The sequence below is a fragment of the Engraulis encrasicolus genome, chromosome 13, assembly GCF_034702125.1.
Source record: "Engraulis encrasicolus isolate BLACKSEA-1 chromosome 13, IST_EnEncr_1.0, whole genome shotgun sequence".
Classification (NCBI taxonomy): domain Eukaryota; kingdom Metazoa; phylum Chordata; class Actinopteri; order Clupeiformes; family Engraulidae; genus Engraulis; species Engraulis encrasicolus.
In genome coordinates, this window is record NC_085869.1 from 13,599,541 (window position 1) to 13,617,362 (window position 17,822).

Below are 17,822 nucleotides of genomic sequence, written 5' to 3' on the forward strand. Positions count from 1 at the left end.
CACAGCCGGGGTCTACAAAGAAACTCTGTGACACTGCTTTGCTGTCAGAAGAACAGCCTGCATACAGAAACTCGTCGAAGTGGGCCCGGTCATTGATTAGTTCTAGTCGTGGCAAAGCTGCTGGAGTATTTTACCGAAAGACGTGGAGGAGACCTTCTATTACTGCGTTACAACACAGTTGTGTATGTGCACATCCTGATCAAGGTATTTGCCGAATCTGTAATATCTCAGTTGGTTTTTAAATGCAGGGATAACTGCTGAAATGACTAGGCCGACTTCAGCCAAGCAGTAGCCTACCTATCCAAAAGATGGACAATAGCGCTATACGTTATGGTTTTGAAAAAGCCAATACTGGTTTTATCAATCTAGGGAGACCACAAGACCCCATTTATTTAATTGCAGCTGCCAACATAAGAAATATTAGCCTACTCTGAGCAACCTGCGCTGTGTTTTTAGGTCGTGTCAAAGATTCTCTATTCTAAATGCATTAAGAACGTCTCTGGTCGTGTTTTTGCAGCCAGTGATCAGAGTTTTTTGCATACTCTTTCATTGAAAAAAATATCGCACTGATTGCAATTTAAGACGTTAAGCGTGTGTCTTTGTGTAAACACTGTCCAGGTTCGAAGATGTCGAAGAAAATCAAGGCCGGTTCCGTGGTAGAAATGCAAGGAGACGAAATGACGAGAATAATTTGGGAGTTGATAAAGGATAAGTTGATCTTTCCCTACATTGAGATGGACTTGCACAGGTGAGTTATTCCTTTGTCAAATGGTAGGCTATTACATTCTGGTTTAAACAGCTTGCTGGGAATTATGTGGACTTGACGTTCACTCACGTACGTCTGTGACCTTTTGCACAGAAACTTGGAAACACTGGTCAAATTGCATAATAGGATGCCATTCTTCACTTCGTTATTGCCATGGTTGTACGGTCCGATTATAGCCTATGGCAAGAACATATTCCTCAAATGGCCGATTATGCCGATGTGTTGTATTTGTTTTTTAAAGGCCTGTTTTGTCGCTATCATAGTATTATTATGTGCATTTGTTACATTTTCTCCAAGTCGTCTTCCGTGGGTGGAGCCTAAACAATGGACAGGGTGGAAATGTAGCCAGTGGCCACCCCCTGCAATGTAACTGGTCCCCTGCTGCCACCCAGCTGATAGATGTGTAATAGAACCAGAGAGTGTTGAAAAGGCCTTTTGAATTCTGAAGGCGGAAGTAGGCCTACCGAGAGAGAGATTTTTAAAAAATCATTTTTTTGGACTTCACCACCAGTTCATAACATACAATATTTTCCCTACAACATCAACCCTCGGCATGAGAAGGAAGGAGCCCTCTCCTCCACACTCTCAATACGAGAGAGAGAGAGAGAGAGAGAGAGAGAGAGAGAGAGAGAGAGAGAGAGAGAGAGAGAGAGAGAGAGAGAGAGAGAGAGAGAGAGAGAGAGAGAGAGAGAGAGAGAGAGATGAATGGTCATGTGGTGGTAAGTCTCAACAGTTCAGCTAACCACAAACTGCCATGTCATTCTATGGGATTGTGTGGCATTTTACATCATAGTAAATGCTTTTGAACAGTATTATTCACGATCCAAAACTTAACTTAATTCATTCATACCAGTTTTGGTCAGGTTGTGGTAGTGCTATTAAATTAGTTTGTTCTGCTTCAGTAGGACAAACTAAAGGGACATAGCCTACTGTAGACGACAACATTTCTAAGCTAATGTATCCTTCACAAGTCATTGGGTACTTCAATCAAGTCAAGTCACATTATTTTTTTAATAGTTTTTGCCATTTAGACCATTTAGTATCACTTGACGCCTCACTTCACAAGACTGACATAACATCGTCATAACTATGACATAACACTGGTCATGAACATGCATGAATGTCAATGGCTGCTGTCATTCATTGTCACAATAATAACACATTTTGCATTTAGTTACATGGGGAGATAGAGAGAGAAAAATGAATTAGTCCAAATGCTACTTTGAACAGGTGGGTCATTTTGAGTCCTGTGAACGCATCTCAGGTGGCAGGGCATTACATAGCCTAATACATAACCAAATCTGCTCAACGTGTAATAAAAACTGAACTACCAAACATCCATAGTCTTAATAACCAACCATGTTTAAGGAAGGCCCGACGCATAATATCTGATCCACACCACCCCAGCTACACACACTTCACCCTACTACCATGACCACAGATACAGAAGCATGTGCGCCCGCACCAGACTTGTCACCTAACTCTGGGCTCTTGTAAGGTTTTTTAAGTGTTTTTCAGTAACAACACAGTGGACTAACTGGTATGACAGCTATGCAATATCATGTGCTAGTGTACTTACACCATAAATGTACTTTTACCTCTGACACCTCTGGCTGGTTATCATTACACAAGACAACCTACCTGTCACATTCAGCCCTCTCCTTCCATAACAGGACCAACAGGCCAAACTTGTTTCATTTCTTTCTTGGCTTTTTATCTCCATGGGTAGGCGTTTGGGGGTGTCCATGGGTAAGCAGTGGGCTTGTATATGGTTGTTAGTTCAACTCCCGAACCGCCAGGTTGGTAGGGGGGATTACCATAATTAACCAGTGCTCTCCCCCATTTTCTTCCATTACCAAACTGTATGTAAACTGTTCTTTTTTTTTCAGCTATGATTTGGGCATCGAGCATCGTGATGCCACAAATGACCAAGTGACGGTGGACGCTGCAGAGGCTGTTCGCAAGTACAACGTGGGCATCAAATGCGCTACCATCACCCCAGACGAGAAACGTGTGGAGGAGTTTAAGCTCAAGCAGATGTGGCGATCGCCAAATGGTACGATTCGAAACATCCTGGGGGGCACAGTCTTCCGCGAGGCCATCATCTGCAAAAACATTCCAAGACTAGTCCCCGGTTGGATCAAACCAATAATCATCGGCAGACACGCCCATGGTGATCAGGTACTCGCAATTCACTCCAGTCTCGTCCAAAGTAGAGTAGAGTAGAGTACAGTAGAGTAGAGTACTTTTATTAATACCGAGGGAAATTAAGGTGTCTGACTGCTTACAATATAAGACATACACAAAGACCTAATACACATTATTGCACATTACAGTGAACATATAGCAAAAATATGAGTATAACAAAATCCCACATCAGTTCACATACACACACCCACGCTGATAACTTGCCCCTTGGGCCAGGTATTGCAATGTCCTTGTCTGTCTGTCTGTCTGTATATCTGTGTATCTCTTAGGCCAGGGACATGCTTGCTGCAAGACATACGTGTACGGGCACATTTCATGCACAAACGCGTTGCCATGCGAGTTTTATGTCAATTTTGTGCATGGGAGAACACCCCACACAAGGTACGCAGATGCGTGTGTACTTATGGTGCAATATTGACAAAACCGTGTGGGCGATTTTCCAAAATTGTTGAGTTGAAATGTTGAGTTTACCGTAGAGTCAAAAAATGGTGGGAAATGGCCGGATTGGCTATCTGCCCCTAGATGATACCTCCTGTATTGTGCCAAGTGCTCCACTTGTCCTGAAGCAAGTATGTGCACACGGTTGTATGTGACGTATGTTGTATCTTTTTGGTATTTCTGTGTGGCTTGACTATAAATATGTTCTCTATTTTCCACAGTACAAAGCCACAGACTTTGTGGTTTCTGGGCCTGGAAAAGTGGAAATGACATACACACCTGCAAATGGAGAACCTGTGACATTCGTTGTACATGAGTTTAAAGGTAGGTAAATATACAAGGAACCATCCAGCACTGAGTATTAAACTGCTTTGTTGAAAGAGTTTAGTTGTAAACAACTGGACTTACGTGTACCTACCATTGGACCATTGGAGCCTTTTGTCCCTGCCCTGTTTTCAAGATTTGAGATTCAAGATTTCATTTATTACATCTCATTATAGGTGTATAACAGAGTAAAATTCTTTGTGTTTGCGGTTTTGTCTCCTCAAAAGAATGATGTCAGTGCCAGCTCCCACACCAGTTGCACTGCGAGCCAATAGTGCTCACCATTGAAAGACCTGCATTACTAAATGCATTGTTTACTTTACCGGGTGTGACCATGTGTAACTTGGATGAAGCTGCTGATATCTGTTGTCGTCTCAGTCCACTTTGAATGGGGCAAAAAACACGTTTTGCAGGTTTCACATTACAAAAAAGTTTTTCACCAAACTGTGGTGGCCTCTGCCTGAAAGCTGAAGATGAGTCTTTACTCGGTGAAGATATATATGATGACCCGAAACATGTCATGGGCAGTCATGGGCAAGCAGTGAGGGTGTCAGAGGGCTGTTTTGACTCTCGACCTGCTAGGTTGATGGGCGCTGTAATTAACCAGTGCTCTCCCCCATCCTCCGTTATGACTGCGACATTGACCAAGCTCCTGGCTCAAAGGTGGGACAGGAGAGTGGCCTGTAAGGTGTGATCCTGTTCTGCATATCGTCCCTCTGTTTTTAGCCGCATGCACACTATGGTTGGCCCATTGGTCCGGTGGTTGGAAAGTTTAGCTTTTTTTGATTGTTTGCACACAACGTAGGTCTCTTGACCCTGTTTAAATACTGTGGTAATGTACAGTGAAACAACTGGTTAAATTGAAATGGAACAGATTCATAATGTGATGGTTCTAAAAAACGTCAATCATTGTTTTTTTTGTTTTTTTTATTAAATTAACTGTTTAGAGTTGGGATGTACCGAATCCTGATTTTTTACTAAGGTACTGCCGAATACTGAATCCACTCCTTAAGATTTGAAGATCGAAACCGTACCCCATCAACAAGGCTGAATCCGACCAAATCTGAAAACCGAATCTTGGATGCGGTGCATCCCTAGTTTAGAGTGTATATGGGCCATTCTACGAAATGGGTGCCATTTGCATGTCAAAAGTTTTCAAAATTCAAGTTACCTTTTTTCAATTTTTAAACACTAAATGTACTTGTACATACATTAACTTACTTAAAAATGTTAGTGGGCCATCTTATAGCCTTTTAAATGTTTTTTTTACAAGACTTAAAGAATTAATCTGAATATGTAATTCTCAGTCCTGTTACCAAAATACATATGATATTTTAAAAAGACTTTTTAATGGAAAATAAACCATTTCTTTTGTTTTCCTCTTGAAAACACATGTTATTTTAAGTATTGACTGTTGTTTTGTCCCTAAAATGCATATATGTCTCCAAAATTAACATTATATGTGAGCAAATGGATTTTTTTCTATAAACGGAAAACGTTTTTTTACAATTACAGATTATCCAAACTGTAATTTACAATATGGTTTATATAATGCATATTATTTAACAATAACATTAATCATGGACCAAACATAGTTAGAGGAAAAGTGTTTTTTTTCTTTATTTTTTGTTAGAAATCATTAAGTAACAGGAAAGAGTTATGAGTAACAGGAATGAGTTTTCGGTAACTGGAATGAGAATTGGACATTGTTTTGAACATTTCATATTACATAACAAAACATAACATAATACAAATTTGAGAATGAGTAGATAATTGCGTATAGAGAATAGGATAATTGGGTATGCACCATGAAACAAACATGGAGAGAGAGAGAGAGAGAGAGAGAGAGAGAGAGAGAGAGAGAGAGAGAGAGAGAGAGAGAGAGAGAGAGAGAGAGAGAGAGAGAGAGAGAGAGAGAGAGAGAGAGATGTCCCATTTAAATAAAAGGACTTATAAACTTTAAACTTTAAATTCAGAGTGCCTTGGAGTGGGCCACCACTCTTTTTAAATTCAGAGTGCCTTGTAGCTTTAGTGTGTCTGTCCTCTCATCTTTTTAAATTCAGTGCCTATTGCTCTAGTTTTAGTGGCTGTCTAGTTTGGTTTTTAGGATATAGTTCCATGTGACGGCCTGTCACTGGCCTGTCACTGGTTCGGAGGGGGTATATAGCAAACAATATCCTCAAAAAGATACCAGAGGATGTCTTCTCGAGCTGGCCAGAAATATCTGTTCTGGCCAATCTTTTGCATGCACCGGACCTCAACATGTGTCTCACTGGTATCTGTGACAATTCCAGGGTACAGGTCTCCCTCATACCTCACAACACACCATTTTCCTACAACTTCTGGATCTTGCCACTGAGGTTGCGGGAGCAGTGAGGGTTCGGTGGATGTCATGTTCTGCTTCTTAAAGGTGAATGGCTTGGGATTGAAGCACTCACAGGTCAGGTTTTGCATTGTCGTGCAGATGCAGCTGACATTCCTGTACATCATCTCGCCGGGGGCCACGGTGACGACCTGGTGCAGCCTCATGGTCGACGGAACTGCAGGAAGATCTTGTGGCATTTTTGCTATTGCTTGGTCTACTGTCTGCTCATCAACAAAAAAGCACTGCACTTTTGATCCTGTCTTCTGCAACTCAGAAAAGAGCACAGCTGCATCAGGTATATCCACTCCTTTGCTGACTAAGCTGTCAGCGGTTCGCTTCAAGGCTCCACCAACCCCGTCTGGGGCTCCCTTCCCGTGACTTGCCTCAAAAAAATTCCACGTCCCAGCACAAAAGCCCCTTCTGAACAGCTCAGTTGTGAACAAAAAGAAGTTGCCTCGCTGTTTGTACTGGGTGCATGGACCGTCACTGTAAAAGTGCACAGTTGTGATGTCAGGGTGATGTTTTTGAATGTAGTCGAACACTGGAGCCATGTACTGCCATATGGCAGCTGGGCCCTTCTGCCTCGATGGAGAGATGGTGCAAAAGGAGATGGGTTGGGGAGTTGTGCTCAGGTACAGCACACCAGTGTGTAGACATGCTTGTTGATGTGATGCTCCAAAATGGACAGCCTGTATCTCTGCACTGTACTTGCACAGGTAGTTCTCCGAAAAATCAATGTGAATCAAGCACTCATGTGCTTTCATTTGGCTCTTTAGAGCCCTATAGTGAGAGAACTGATGCCTTATATTAAATAAGTGCCGTTTGAATCGCTGCAAGTGGTCATTGAATTTTTCCAGGAGCTCATTCTGTGTGGTTTCGCTCTCTTGCTTCAGTGTGACTTTAGACTTTGACAGTGGGTCGTTTTTGTGCTCCTTCTCCACCACTGCCCATTGGAGAAAGGTGACCTTGCTCTCAGCACTGTACTCTTCTGAAACTGGACAGGAGAGGTCCTTGCAGACGGTACAGTCTCCATACATGCACTCAATTTTGTTAGTGTCGCATGCGATTTCCCTCACGAGGGCCTCTGCATTGCCACTGTTGACCACTTTGAGATGCTGAAGTTTTTGCAGCATGAAATCCAGATTTTCATGGGTTTTACACATGCATGTGTCCCTATCACTTAGGGTGGGATGAACAATCCAGAAGGGGCGGAGCCTACAGAATAATGAGTATGAAATGACATGCTCTTCTTCCGATAAAAACTTCAAGTGCAAATTCTTCATGCTGTCCTGTAGAAATCGTTTCTGCATTTTATTTTTGTTCTTCGTTATGGTCTGCCTTTTTCCAGTGGTCATACGACTGACATCATCTCTTTTGAAGAATGATCTGACTCTATTGACGAGGTCAGGTGAGATCCTTCTGTTCCTCTTCCTTTGATAAGCTAAGCCAGATGGGTTGGGAGCTTTCCACCTTTTTTTTGAAAAGCCCAATGCGTCTTGTGCCAGGTGTTGCACCCTGTACTGTTTCAGCAGACTATTCCCGGTTACTACTCTTGCAATGAGTTGCTTTTCTTTCTCCCCCTTAGCCTTTTTAGGGGCCAAGCAGCGAAGCTGGCGAAGGCCCCTATAGAGTTAGTAGGTTTTCTTCATTATTATTATTATTATTATTATTCTCTAGTCACCATTCCTATCCCTCTGCAAGTCTATGGCAGCCCATAGAACCGTAGGCAGGAAAATGCTGTAAATTGGCACACACATTCGGGGCAGTCTCAGCATTACCCACAGCAATTTATAGGACCCCAGCCCCAACGCTCTAGCGCCACCAGCAGGTCAAAGTTGCAGGTACATTTCTGCTTGTAACTTTTGAACCGCTGGGCCAATTTTCATAAACTTGGTATCCCTGGAATCCTTGAGTCAAGACGAATCCAACGCACCATATGACGTCATTTTCCGCCAGGATAGTTTTCCCGCCATTTTGAATTTTGTAAAATTCAATAAAAATGTTAATTTTCCCGCAATTTTTGACCAATTCGCCCAAAACTCGGTATATAGTATCTCTCTGGACTGAGCTACACATGGGGTCTTCAGGAATATTGGATATCTTTTATCGTTTAGTCGTGAGAGCAAATCAAAATTGTCGTAAAAGTGGTGAAACAGGAAGTGAAGTCATATCTCAGCAACCGTTTGTTGAATTAGGCTGGGATTTTGTACACACATAGTAGTCCATCCCATGACCTACCACAAAAAAAAATCGAATCCCCAGCTCAAGCTCTGTAGCGCCACCAGCAGGTCAAAATTTTAGCTACATTTTTGCCTGTATCTTTTGAACCCTACTCCCAATTTTCAAAATATTGGTACACAGGTTATCTTCACACCATGTTGCACCCAGGTATGGATTTTCGTAACGATTGAAAAAACTATCAGCTCACAGCAGCCATTCAAAATTGTGGAAAGAATGGAGGGATTTTTTCTCATCTCTCTGTCTCCTCTGCTCCCTTTGCGCACGTTCACTGACACCATTCTCGGCAGGGGGTCAAGCCCCACTGCCCCAGCCCCTGCACACCACCCCCTCCTCACACACACACAGACAGACAGAGGGAGAGGGAGAGGGAGAGGGAGGGGGGAGAGGGAGAGGGAGAGAGAGGGAAGAATGGAGGGAGGGAGGGAGAGGGAGGGGGGAGAGGAAAGAATTTTGAACACCTCTTGTCGTTTGCCGGTGACAGCCAATCAAAATTGTCATAAAGGTGGCAAAACAGGAAGTGAGGTCATATCTCAGCAACCGTTAGTCAATTTCTGTTAGGATTTTTTGCACACATTCTAGTCCATCCCATGACCTCCCACAAAAAAATCCAGACCCCAAGCTCTCTAGCGCCACCAACAGGTAGGTAACAGGAAGTGAGCTCATATCTCGGCAGCTCTTCAACGGATTCAAACTAAACTTGGTTTACGTGATCACACTCTCGTCCAAGGAATGCACACCAACATTGGCGAGATTTGGACCAAAGGGGGCGCTGCAGTTCCTTCTGTTGCCGTGGCGGCTCTGGCAAGTTTACTGCTTGGCCCCGCATTGCTGCTTGCAGCTATATTTGTTGTTGTTGTTGATGGAATCGACAAGGGCCTTGTGAAACAAAAGGGTTTTCTTGGTGCCTGTACTTGAGTGCTGATCCAATGTTTCACGTGCTGTTGTTTGGGGAGATGCCCCTTGGTGTTTCAGGCGTTGAAGTCGTTTTTTGTACGATTCTTTCTTTTTGGTTTCTTTTGCTAGTTTGGCTCTTAATTCTTTGTTTTCTTTGCGTAGATTGGTCATCGTTTTCTTCGTTCTCTTCTTTCCATGGACTCGTTGCCTGCAACACAAAACAACTTAAAGTTAACAATCATATAGCCATAACATGCAAATAAATACATTTATAAATGTGAGCTATGAAGTAATGTACTTTTTGGGGGGGGGGGGGGTGTATCAGTCAGCCAGTTGGCGGCCAGGGAGCAGTTTGTGTGTGGGTGGTGGTTGGGGGGCGGGGGGTGGCGGCATATCCTGCTGAATTGTGCATTGAATTATAATGGAATCGCCTACCTTTCTCAGCCATAGCCTATATAAAAAGTGTTTGCTCACCTGCCTTGACTCACTTATTAAGGTTCATTACATTCATAACCCAGAGGGTTTTATAAGATGCAGCACAAAATATGGATTCTGGATATAAACTACTAATATTACACACACTGCACCTTTAAGTTCATATGTGAGTTCAGGCAGGTGAGCAAACATTTTTGTTAATGTAGTGTATATAAAGTCTGAGTTTTGCTACATTATAAGCACATCAGAACTGCAACTAGACCTGGAAATACTTGGCACAGGATCTGCTAGCTCAGGATCTGCTAGCTCTGCGCTCAGGGCTTTCCTGTCTTTGAGTCTATGATACGTCTCCCTCCACTTCTTGCGTCGACTCCGTCTCTCTCTGGCACTGACGTCTTTGATGGGTTTTCTTCCTGCCTGACTCTAGGTCCTCCCTATACCTCTCATTTTCCTGCTTTAAGTATTTTGCCCTCCGTTCTGGGTCAGCATCGCGCCGTGCACGATAGCGCCGCTGCTTTTCAGCAGCAGTCAAAGGTGGATTGGCTCCCTGAAAACATGCATTCATATAATGTACATGATCTTGTGTGGATGACATGCATCATTCAGACTTGTAATTCAGACAAATAATAAAACAAACTATAGTCAGGGCTGCATTAACAAGGTGGCTAGATATGGCTGCAGTCCAGGGGCCCCCACCTACACATGGGCCCCTGAAAGTGAACATTATAAAAATTATAAAATTCATCTCTCATGTTGAGCACTGTTGGTAGACATTTTACCCTTAATTCTTGCCTCGAAATGGCATTGAAAAATTGCCTTCCAGGGGCCCCCACAGCAACATGTAGGCTAGGGGCCCCAGGCTATCTCAGTCCAGCCCTGTCTATAGTATTAGATTGATAGATAAACAAACAATTTTACAATAAACCAGAGAATCATACTCATTACTGTTACTATTACTCAGTACTGTTACCGTCACTCAGTCTTCATTAAAGTAACAGGAATTAAAGTAACTGTAATGAGTTTTAGCATTAAGTTAGCAAAAACACAAAACATAGCAATGTGTAGGTCATGCTAGTAGCACAAGGTCACTCTACACATTGTAAGGATTTACCACACGTATTGTTTAGAAAAAATAACAAAAACATTAGAGGTATAATTAAGGTAACATGACTGAATGCTTAGATTGACCAGTCATGGCTTTAGTTACAGTTTTGTCAAGAATATTGACTAGAGCATCAGAGAACTTACTTTTGGTCTTCCCATGTCCTTCAGATTGCCAGAAATGATGTAACTTCCTCTTGAAAAAATGAAATGTGGGTGGTCCCAATATTTTCAGGGGGGCTTTGTGTTTAGGTAACAGTACTGAGTGAAAACCAGGGGACATGACTAAAATGCATTTTTAAATAAAATAATATATATATCCAATGTTTAAAATGTATGTAAAGTAAATGTGGGGTATGGACTCAGACAGAAATGGTAAAAAAATCATATTAATATGGATTTTATTCACTTTTTTTCAATGTTAAGTGTAGTGTGTTAACGTGGGGACATGCATAAAATGCATGTTTTCCGGTATACTTGACAGATTTTAAAAATGTTTTTAAATATTTATTGAGGTTTTTTAGTTCAATACGTATTCACAAGGCTTCAATTTATTATAATATGTACTTAACAGAGATTTTACAGCTATTTTCCATTGCGTTTAAAGGCATAATATCACGGGGACATACACTGACAGAAAAGGCACCGATTTCGTAGAATGGCCCATATTTTGAACTGTTGTGGTGTGTGGACTTCATACTTTTGTCTGTCTGTCTGTCTGCTCTGCTTCTACAGGTACTGGTGGAGTGGCAATGGGAATGTACAACACAGACAATTCCATACGGGATTTTGCCCACAGCTCTTTCAAGATGGGCTTAACCAAAAACATGCCGATGTATCTCAGTACAAAGAATACAATTCTCAAGAAGTATGATGGAAGATTTAAGGATATTTTCCAGGAAATCTATGACAAGTGAGATAACTGTTTTTTTTTTTTTTCATTATTGGTGTTTACATTAAAGGCCCAGTGGTGTAGCATTTCTTTTCACATACTGACTCAGGTAGAGTAGTGACAAAATTATACCCATAGAAAATGTCCAAACTGCACATGCCCTTGGTATGGTGCGATTGTTAAAGATGGAGCATGAATGTGGATGTTGGACCCCCTACTCATGTAAAATTCAAAATGGAACGTTTAAAGTCAGTAGGAGTTAAAACATTATGTTGATGGTGGTAAATATTCCCGGAAAAGGTACAAGGGACAACAAACATGTTGGCAATGTATAAAATATTACACACTTCTACCTTGAAATGTTTCAAATAACAAGATAGTCTGTGGCAGCTAGATAGTTACATAGTTAGACGAAATTCTATGTATGTGTTGTCTTTATCGTGATCACACAATAACAATATACGTAAATAACGGCTCCAGAGGGTCCTGAAGTCTCATCGGTGTGGCATGGTGAGTCAGTAGTTAACAGTAGTCGTTCATCAGTAGATATGTGGGTGTTCATACTGTTGATTGTAGATAGTAAAAGAAATGTGCTTTGAAAAACTCTGAAACATGTTATGTACTCCATGTTAGTCTCCCAAATTTCAGATATTCTATGTTAGTTATAAGGCACTTTCACACTGGAAAAAAATCCTACGAATGTCTTTGCAAAGTCCTGCTACCTGTTCCAATCCTTGCACACTGTGCAACATGGGCTGTTTTATTTCAAGTGTCCTTAGACCACACACCTTTGGCTGAGGCATGCCCAGTACAAACATGCTCTAGTAGAGTAGTGTTTCTCAACGGAGGCTTTACAGCTCTACAGGTTTATGATGATGTCAAGGGGACGTTGGGAGGCTTATGATGAGGTCAAGGGGGCGTTTATTCAAAAAAGGTTGAGAACCACTGTAGTAAAGTAAGATAAATCAAGCCAGTACTTTTCCGAAATCCATGTGACGAAAGGTGAATGCCTCTTTAGATGACCTTAGGAGTCAGGACACCTTTATAATACTTAAGGTTGAGAACAAATGGAACGTGGGCAAACTCAGTCCCCGGGGCCACATGCGGCCCCCTGAGCCATTTCATGTGGCCCCCAGAGCCTTTACAAGAAAGACAACTTTTAGATCCAAATTCAAACGGTTACTCAACTTTCTCAAATTGCTACCTAAAACAAGAGTCTTATGAATTTAAGATTAACCAAGGATATAGGCTTCATCTAAATATATTTAATTACAATGTGCAGTAATGTCATTGCTGCCAAGTTACGTCAGGGTACACTGTTTTATTATTGACACGGGCAAATTGTGTGTGGCATCCGGCCCTTCGGTCAATATTCTAAACCCGATGAGGCCCTCGGGCCGAAATAATTGCCCACCCCCATCTCATGCAAGCCGCCACCAAACACCACAGAAAGAGAAGAAGGAGGAGGAGGGGACAACACCCCCTTAGGACAGTGTTTCTCAACCTTTTTTGTCTTGCGTACCCCCTAAGCCTTTTTGTCATACCATGAGTACCCCCTCACTCATGCTCTATATCCCAATGTGACTATGCTCCATACATTTTTTTCATTTTTCCAAGTACCCCCTGCAGTGTGCTCGCGTACCCCTAGTGGTACACGTACCCCTGGTTGGGAAACACTGCCTTAGGAGACTTAACTTGAGCACATTCCTTTGCATTGGGTAGGCGGGGTCTGATTGATCTCACTCTACTAGATGTTTGTTCGGTATGTACTGGCTGACAAAAGGAAGCAGGAACTAAGCCATATCACTCAGACTGAACTCCTTTGGCATTTCTGTTGTTGATTCAGTGACTCGTATGAGTGCCATCTGAAATCATCTTTCAGTGTGAAAGTGCCCCTGGATAGCTCTGAATATGTGAAAGTTATCTTTGTGCTGTGACTTATTACTGTTTTTGTTTACTATCCCACCCTCTAAATAAAAGGTGAATTTGATATGACCACAAACAAGTAAATATTCCAGTAACCAGTACAGTATTCCAGTAGGCTAATAGGAATATAGAAGGTACACTTGGGTGAACGAATTAAACCCTCATTTTACATTACACTTACGTAGCTGGCGCTGTTATCTAAAACGATTTACAGTTGTTTGCAGGGTATTGGTTACAGTCCCTGGAGCATTAAGGGGTTTGGTGTCTTGCCTACGGGCACTTCAGCCATGTAGTGCAGTAGGAAGTGGAATGGTGAGATGTGAAGCAACAATAATTAGAAAACTGTTATTTCAGCAGTTGAATTGCCTGCATATCAGCAATGTCTGCTGGTAGTTGTCAAGATAACAGCTGTCAACTGATTTAACCCATTTATGCGTAAAGCACCTGCAAAAAATGCCTGCTAAATGCCTAAGCCAGAAAGGTGCCCTCAGCCTATAAAAACCTACACCTCAGTCTCCGAAGCACATAAAAGACACGAAATAAGATGCACTGAAAAGCTAAGAATCTTGCATTAGGATGTGTGTATTTAATTTAAAAAATCTCAAAACTCATGAGCCTATTATGGGTTAATAACTGGTTTGTGTTTTGTTTTGTTGGGTATCTGCAGAGAGTACAAAAGCCAGTATGAGGCCAAGGGCATCTGGTATGAACACCGGCTGATCGATGATATGGTGGCCCAAGCCATGAAGTCCGACGGCGGCTTCATCTGGGCCTGTAAGAACTATGACGGGGACGTCCAGTCAGACTCAGTGGCCCAAGGTAGGACGGCATTGCTTTTCTTAAAGGTGCACTGGGTAATATTTTTAGTAGTTTATTTCCACAATTAATGCTGCCCATTCACAAATGTTACCCTTTTCACGAATACCACACCAAATTCTAGATATTCGTTATGACTGGGACAATTGCACTTTTCATACATGAGAAGGTGGATCGGTCCTTCCCCATGTCCACGATTTTGAATTTCCTGAAACAGACATTTTTAAGTGAAAAACTTCCTGTGCTTTGGTCATTCTAGTAAACATTACCTTTTTATATATTCATGAAAAGATCACATTTGACAAAAGGCAGCACCGTTTAAATGACCAGCATAGTTGCAATGCCTTGTCTGACCACCATCCTACACAGTGCACGTTTAAGTTATTTGAGATATACCTCTGATGTGGTGTAATCATTGATATGTACATTTGACTTATTTGTTCCGGACTGTAGGATACGGCTCCTTGGGCATGATGACGAGTGTTCTGATTTGTCCGGATGGGAAAACTGTTGAGGCCGAAGCTGCTCATGGAACCGTGACGCGCCACTACCGCCAACATCAGCAGGGCAAGGAGACCTCCACAAACCCCATTGGTGAGCAGTGGTGTAATATAACACACACACACACACACACACACACACACACACACACACACACACACACACAATGGTTGCATCGAGTATATGGTATGAAGTAGCCTCTGTGCATTTCAATCTTTGCTCTGACATCTTCAGTGCAGCTTTTAGTGTGTAATCCAGAGGTACTGTATTTAGAATTGGCACAAAAAGTGATATTGCTTTCATTTCATTTTTTGGATGCAGCCAAACACAGTCAACAGTAACAATATTATGGCCTATGTGATTAAAGTGTAAAGCGTGAAGTGGCTTGTTATATCTACTATACTATTGAACATGTTTTTTAGATGTAAAGATTTTCATGGTTTACACTGTCCTGCTCTCCATTCAGCATCCATTTTTGCGTGGAGTCGAGGTCTACTCCACCGTGCCGAGTTGGACGGGAATGCGGAGCTGCGCGTGTTTGCAGAGGCCCTGGAAGCTGTTTGCATCGAGACCATTGAGGCTGGACACATGACCAAGGACCTGGCGGCCTGTATCAAGGGCCTACCCAAGTGAGCAAGCACAAATACACCATGATGATTTCATTACTAATTATTATAATTACATTCATTGTTTTTATCACTTCATTTTTTGTTTTGTTGTTGAAAAGCGTCTCAAATGACTTTTTTTTTTACTGTTCTCCCTACAGTGTCCAACGCGCAGATTATCTGAACACTTTTGAGTTCCTCGACAAACTGGCCGAGAACCTCAAGACCAAGATGGCCAATCAGCCCAAGTTATGAAGCCGTCTGTAAGTTGGGTTGCCATCCGTCCCTTGAAATATGGAATCGGCCTATATTTAGAGATGAAAATACGGGTTCCATATTCAGCTGAAACGGGACATGGGGCGTTAAAATGTGTTATAATGCCGGGAATTAGATCCAAGAAATGCAACATTTTGTGGGGGAGGACCACCCCCTGCCTCAATGAAGTGTCCCGTATTTTTCCCATTCACATTTGGCAACCCTATCTGTAAGCAGTATAAGGAAAACATATGTATGCACATCGCACATGCATACAGAAACATGACGACCCACAGCTTAGGCACTTGTTAGCCTTTTTATTGCATTATGAGTCTTAGAACTGTATGTTTGTAACTGTCCGTGTACAATTCTGCCCTAGAGGGCAAAAAAGCAGTAACTTCATTGTTGTAGAAAATAAGTTATGATTTTAATGATTTATATATCAAAATATGAAGTCAAATGAAATGATTGAGTTGCTAAGAATGCAGTAATATAAAGTAACAAAACATCCACATATCAATCTACCTAAAACAAGAGTGTTTTCCCCCGACCGCGTTGTTGCTAACTAAGGTAGCAACTTGCTTGGTTGCAACCTTGCCATACAATTTCCCAAATTCACTGGTTAGCAACAATGCTTTCGAGACATGGGGTCCTGGTCAGACTGGACAAGTGGACCATTTTACTCCGTTTGCAGCTCTGCACAGTTACTGCCTTCTTGCTTTGTAGGGCAGAATTGACTGCCCATATGAGGGTCCGTGCATTCCAGTGGATGGACTTGAGTGCCTTTTAATACACCATATTGGAAAATAAATGTTTTAATCTGTAGATTCGGGATGTTTTAACATTCTGTACTTGTTTTAAGATCATAGTAACTGGAAATTTGTTTTTGTTGCACTATGAGCGATATCGTTACTAACTCAAAACAAAGACATTAATTTCTGAGTAAGTCACAGACATACTACACCGTAATGAGTTCCTGCTCTATGTAGTTTATCATCAAAAGGTCACTGTTTACACTTTGTACATCCAGTCAGAAGTCTTCTTTGGGCATAATATAATATTAAAAAAAACATTCCACACAACTCCATCTGTGATTTGTTGTGTTTTTGAAGCATGCATGCACACGTGCACACACACACACTACAAAGAGGGTGGTAAAATACTTAATATCAGAGTATAATGAGTTGACATGAACAAATTCATGGCAAAATTTATGAAGGACACAGTATTTGAGTTTCTTGTGGAATAGTGACTGTTTTTACAAAATTGTCTTATAGTCATCATCTGCATGCCCATTATGACAAACATCCCTATTTGAATCAAATTTGGCAGTAGGCAGCCCGGAATTCCATCTGATAAAGACAAAGCCTAGCAGAGGATGGTTTCGATCCATCGACCTCTGGGTTATGGGCCCAGCACGCTTCCGCTGCGCCACTCTGCTCTTCAGGTTACAGGAGAAAATGGAAGAAAATAAAGTGACATTTGTGGTTTGAGCCAAGAGGGGGCGCATGTCAGTCCAGCACGTGTTTGCAATGTGAAACGGGGGAGGGGGGCAGGCAGTAGTTTCACTGAACAGCATAGTTGCAGTACCTATTCTGGCCACCATTCTACACAGTGCACCTTTACATTTACTTTGGGATCAATAAAAAGTAACTCTACTTGAAGTTTCGTTGCAAAAAGTTGTGAGCTCCATTTTTTTTTTAACTTATTGCTTATAAATTTTATTAGTAGAAATGATTGTTCAGAAGTCCCATTATCTATTTGAGAATTCATTCAAATACTTTGAGAACACACTTTTTTCTGCACATTTTGGTTGTGGCCTTAAGCAAATGAGAAAGAATAAAGTCCTTTGCCTGATGAAGACCTGAAGGTCGAAACGTTGCGCACTTGCTATTAAATTTTCACAGAAGACAAGCAGTGTTACGGGCTTTATTCCTTTTCACTTGGATTATTGCTTTTATTGTCCTCCGCCTGGCCTACCGGGTGGGATGTGCACACATCTACTCCTCTGAACATAAGCAAATGTGAACAGTACCAAAAGTAAGGAAACACAAA

The 17,822-nt window shown here is 41.8% G+C and overlaps 1 protein-coding gene and 1 non-coding gene across 2 annotated transcripts; one reads left to right on the top strand and one right to left on the bottom strand.

Moving 5' to 3' along the window:
• idh1 (isocitrate dehydrogenase (NADP(+)) 1) lies at positions 1-16,592 on the top strand. Its single transcript, XM_063213100.1, has 9 exons — positions 1-204; positions 619-748; positions 2,656-2,947; positions 3,634-3,736; positions 11,508-11,685; positions 14,258-14,409; positions 14,860-15,000; positions 15,374-15,536; positions 15,674-16,592. The coding sequence occupies exons 2-9, from the start codon at positions 627-629 to the stop codon at positions 15,765-15,767; spliced, it is 1,245 nt and encodes a 414-aa protein (XP_063069170.1). The 5' UTR covers positions 1-204; positions 619-626; the 3' UTR covers positions 15,768-16,592.
• Positions 16,593-17,136: 544 nt separating this feature from the next.
• trnam-cau (transfer RNA methionine (anticodon CAU)) lies at positions 17,137-17,208 on the bottom strand. Its single transcript has one exon. It is a non-coding gene; the product is annotated as a tRNA-Met (tRNA).
• Between the last annotated feature and the right edge of the window lie 614 nt (positions 17,209-17,822).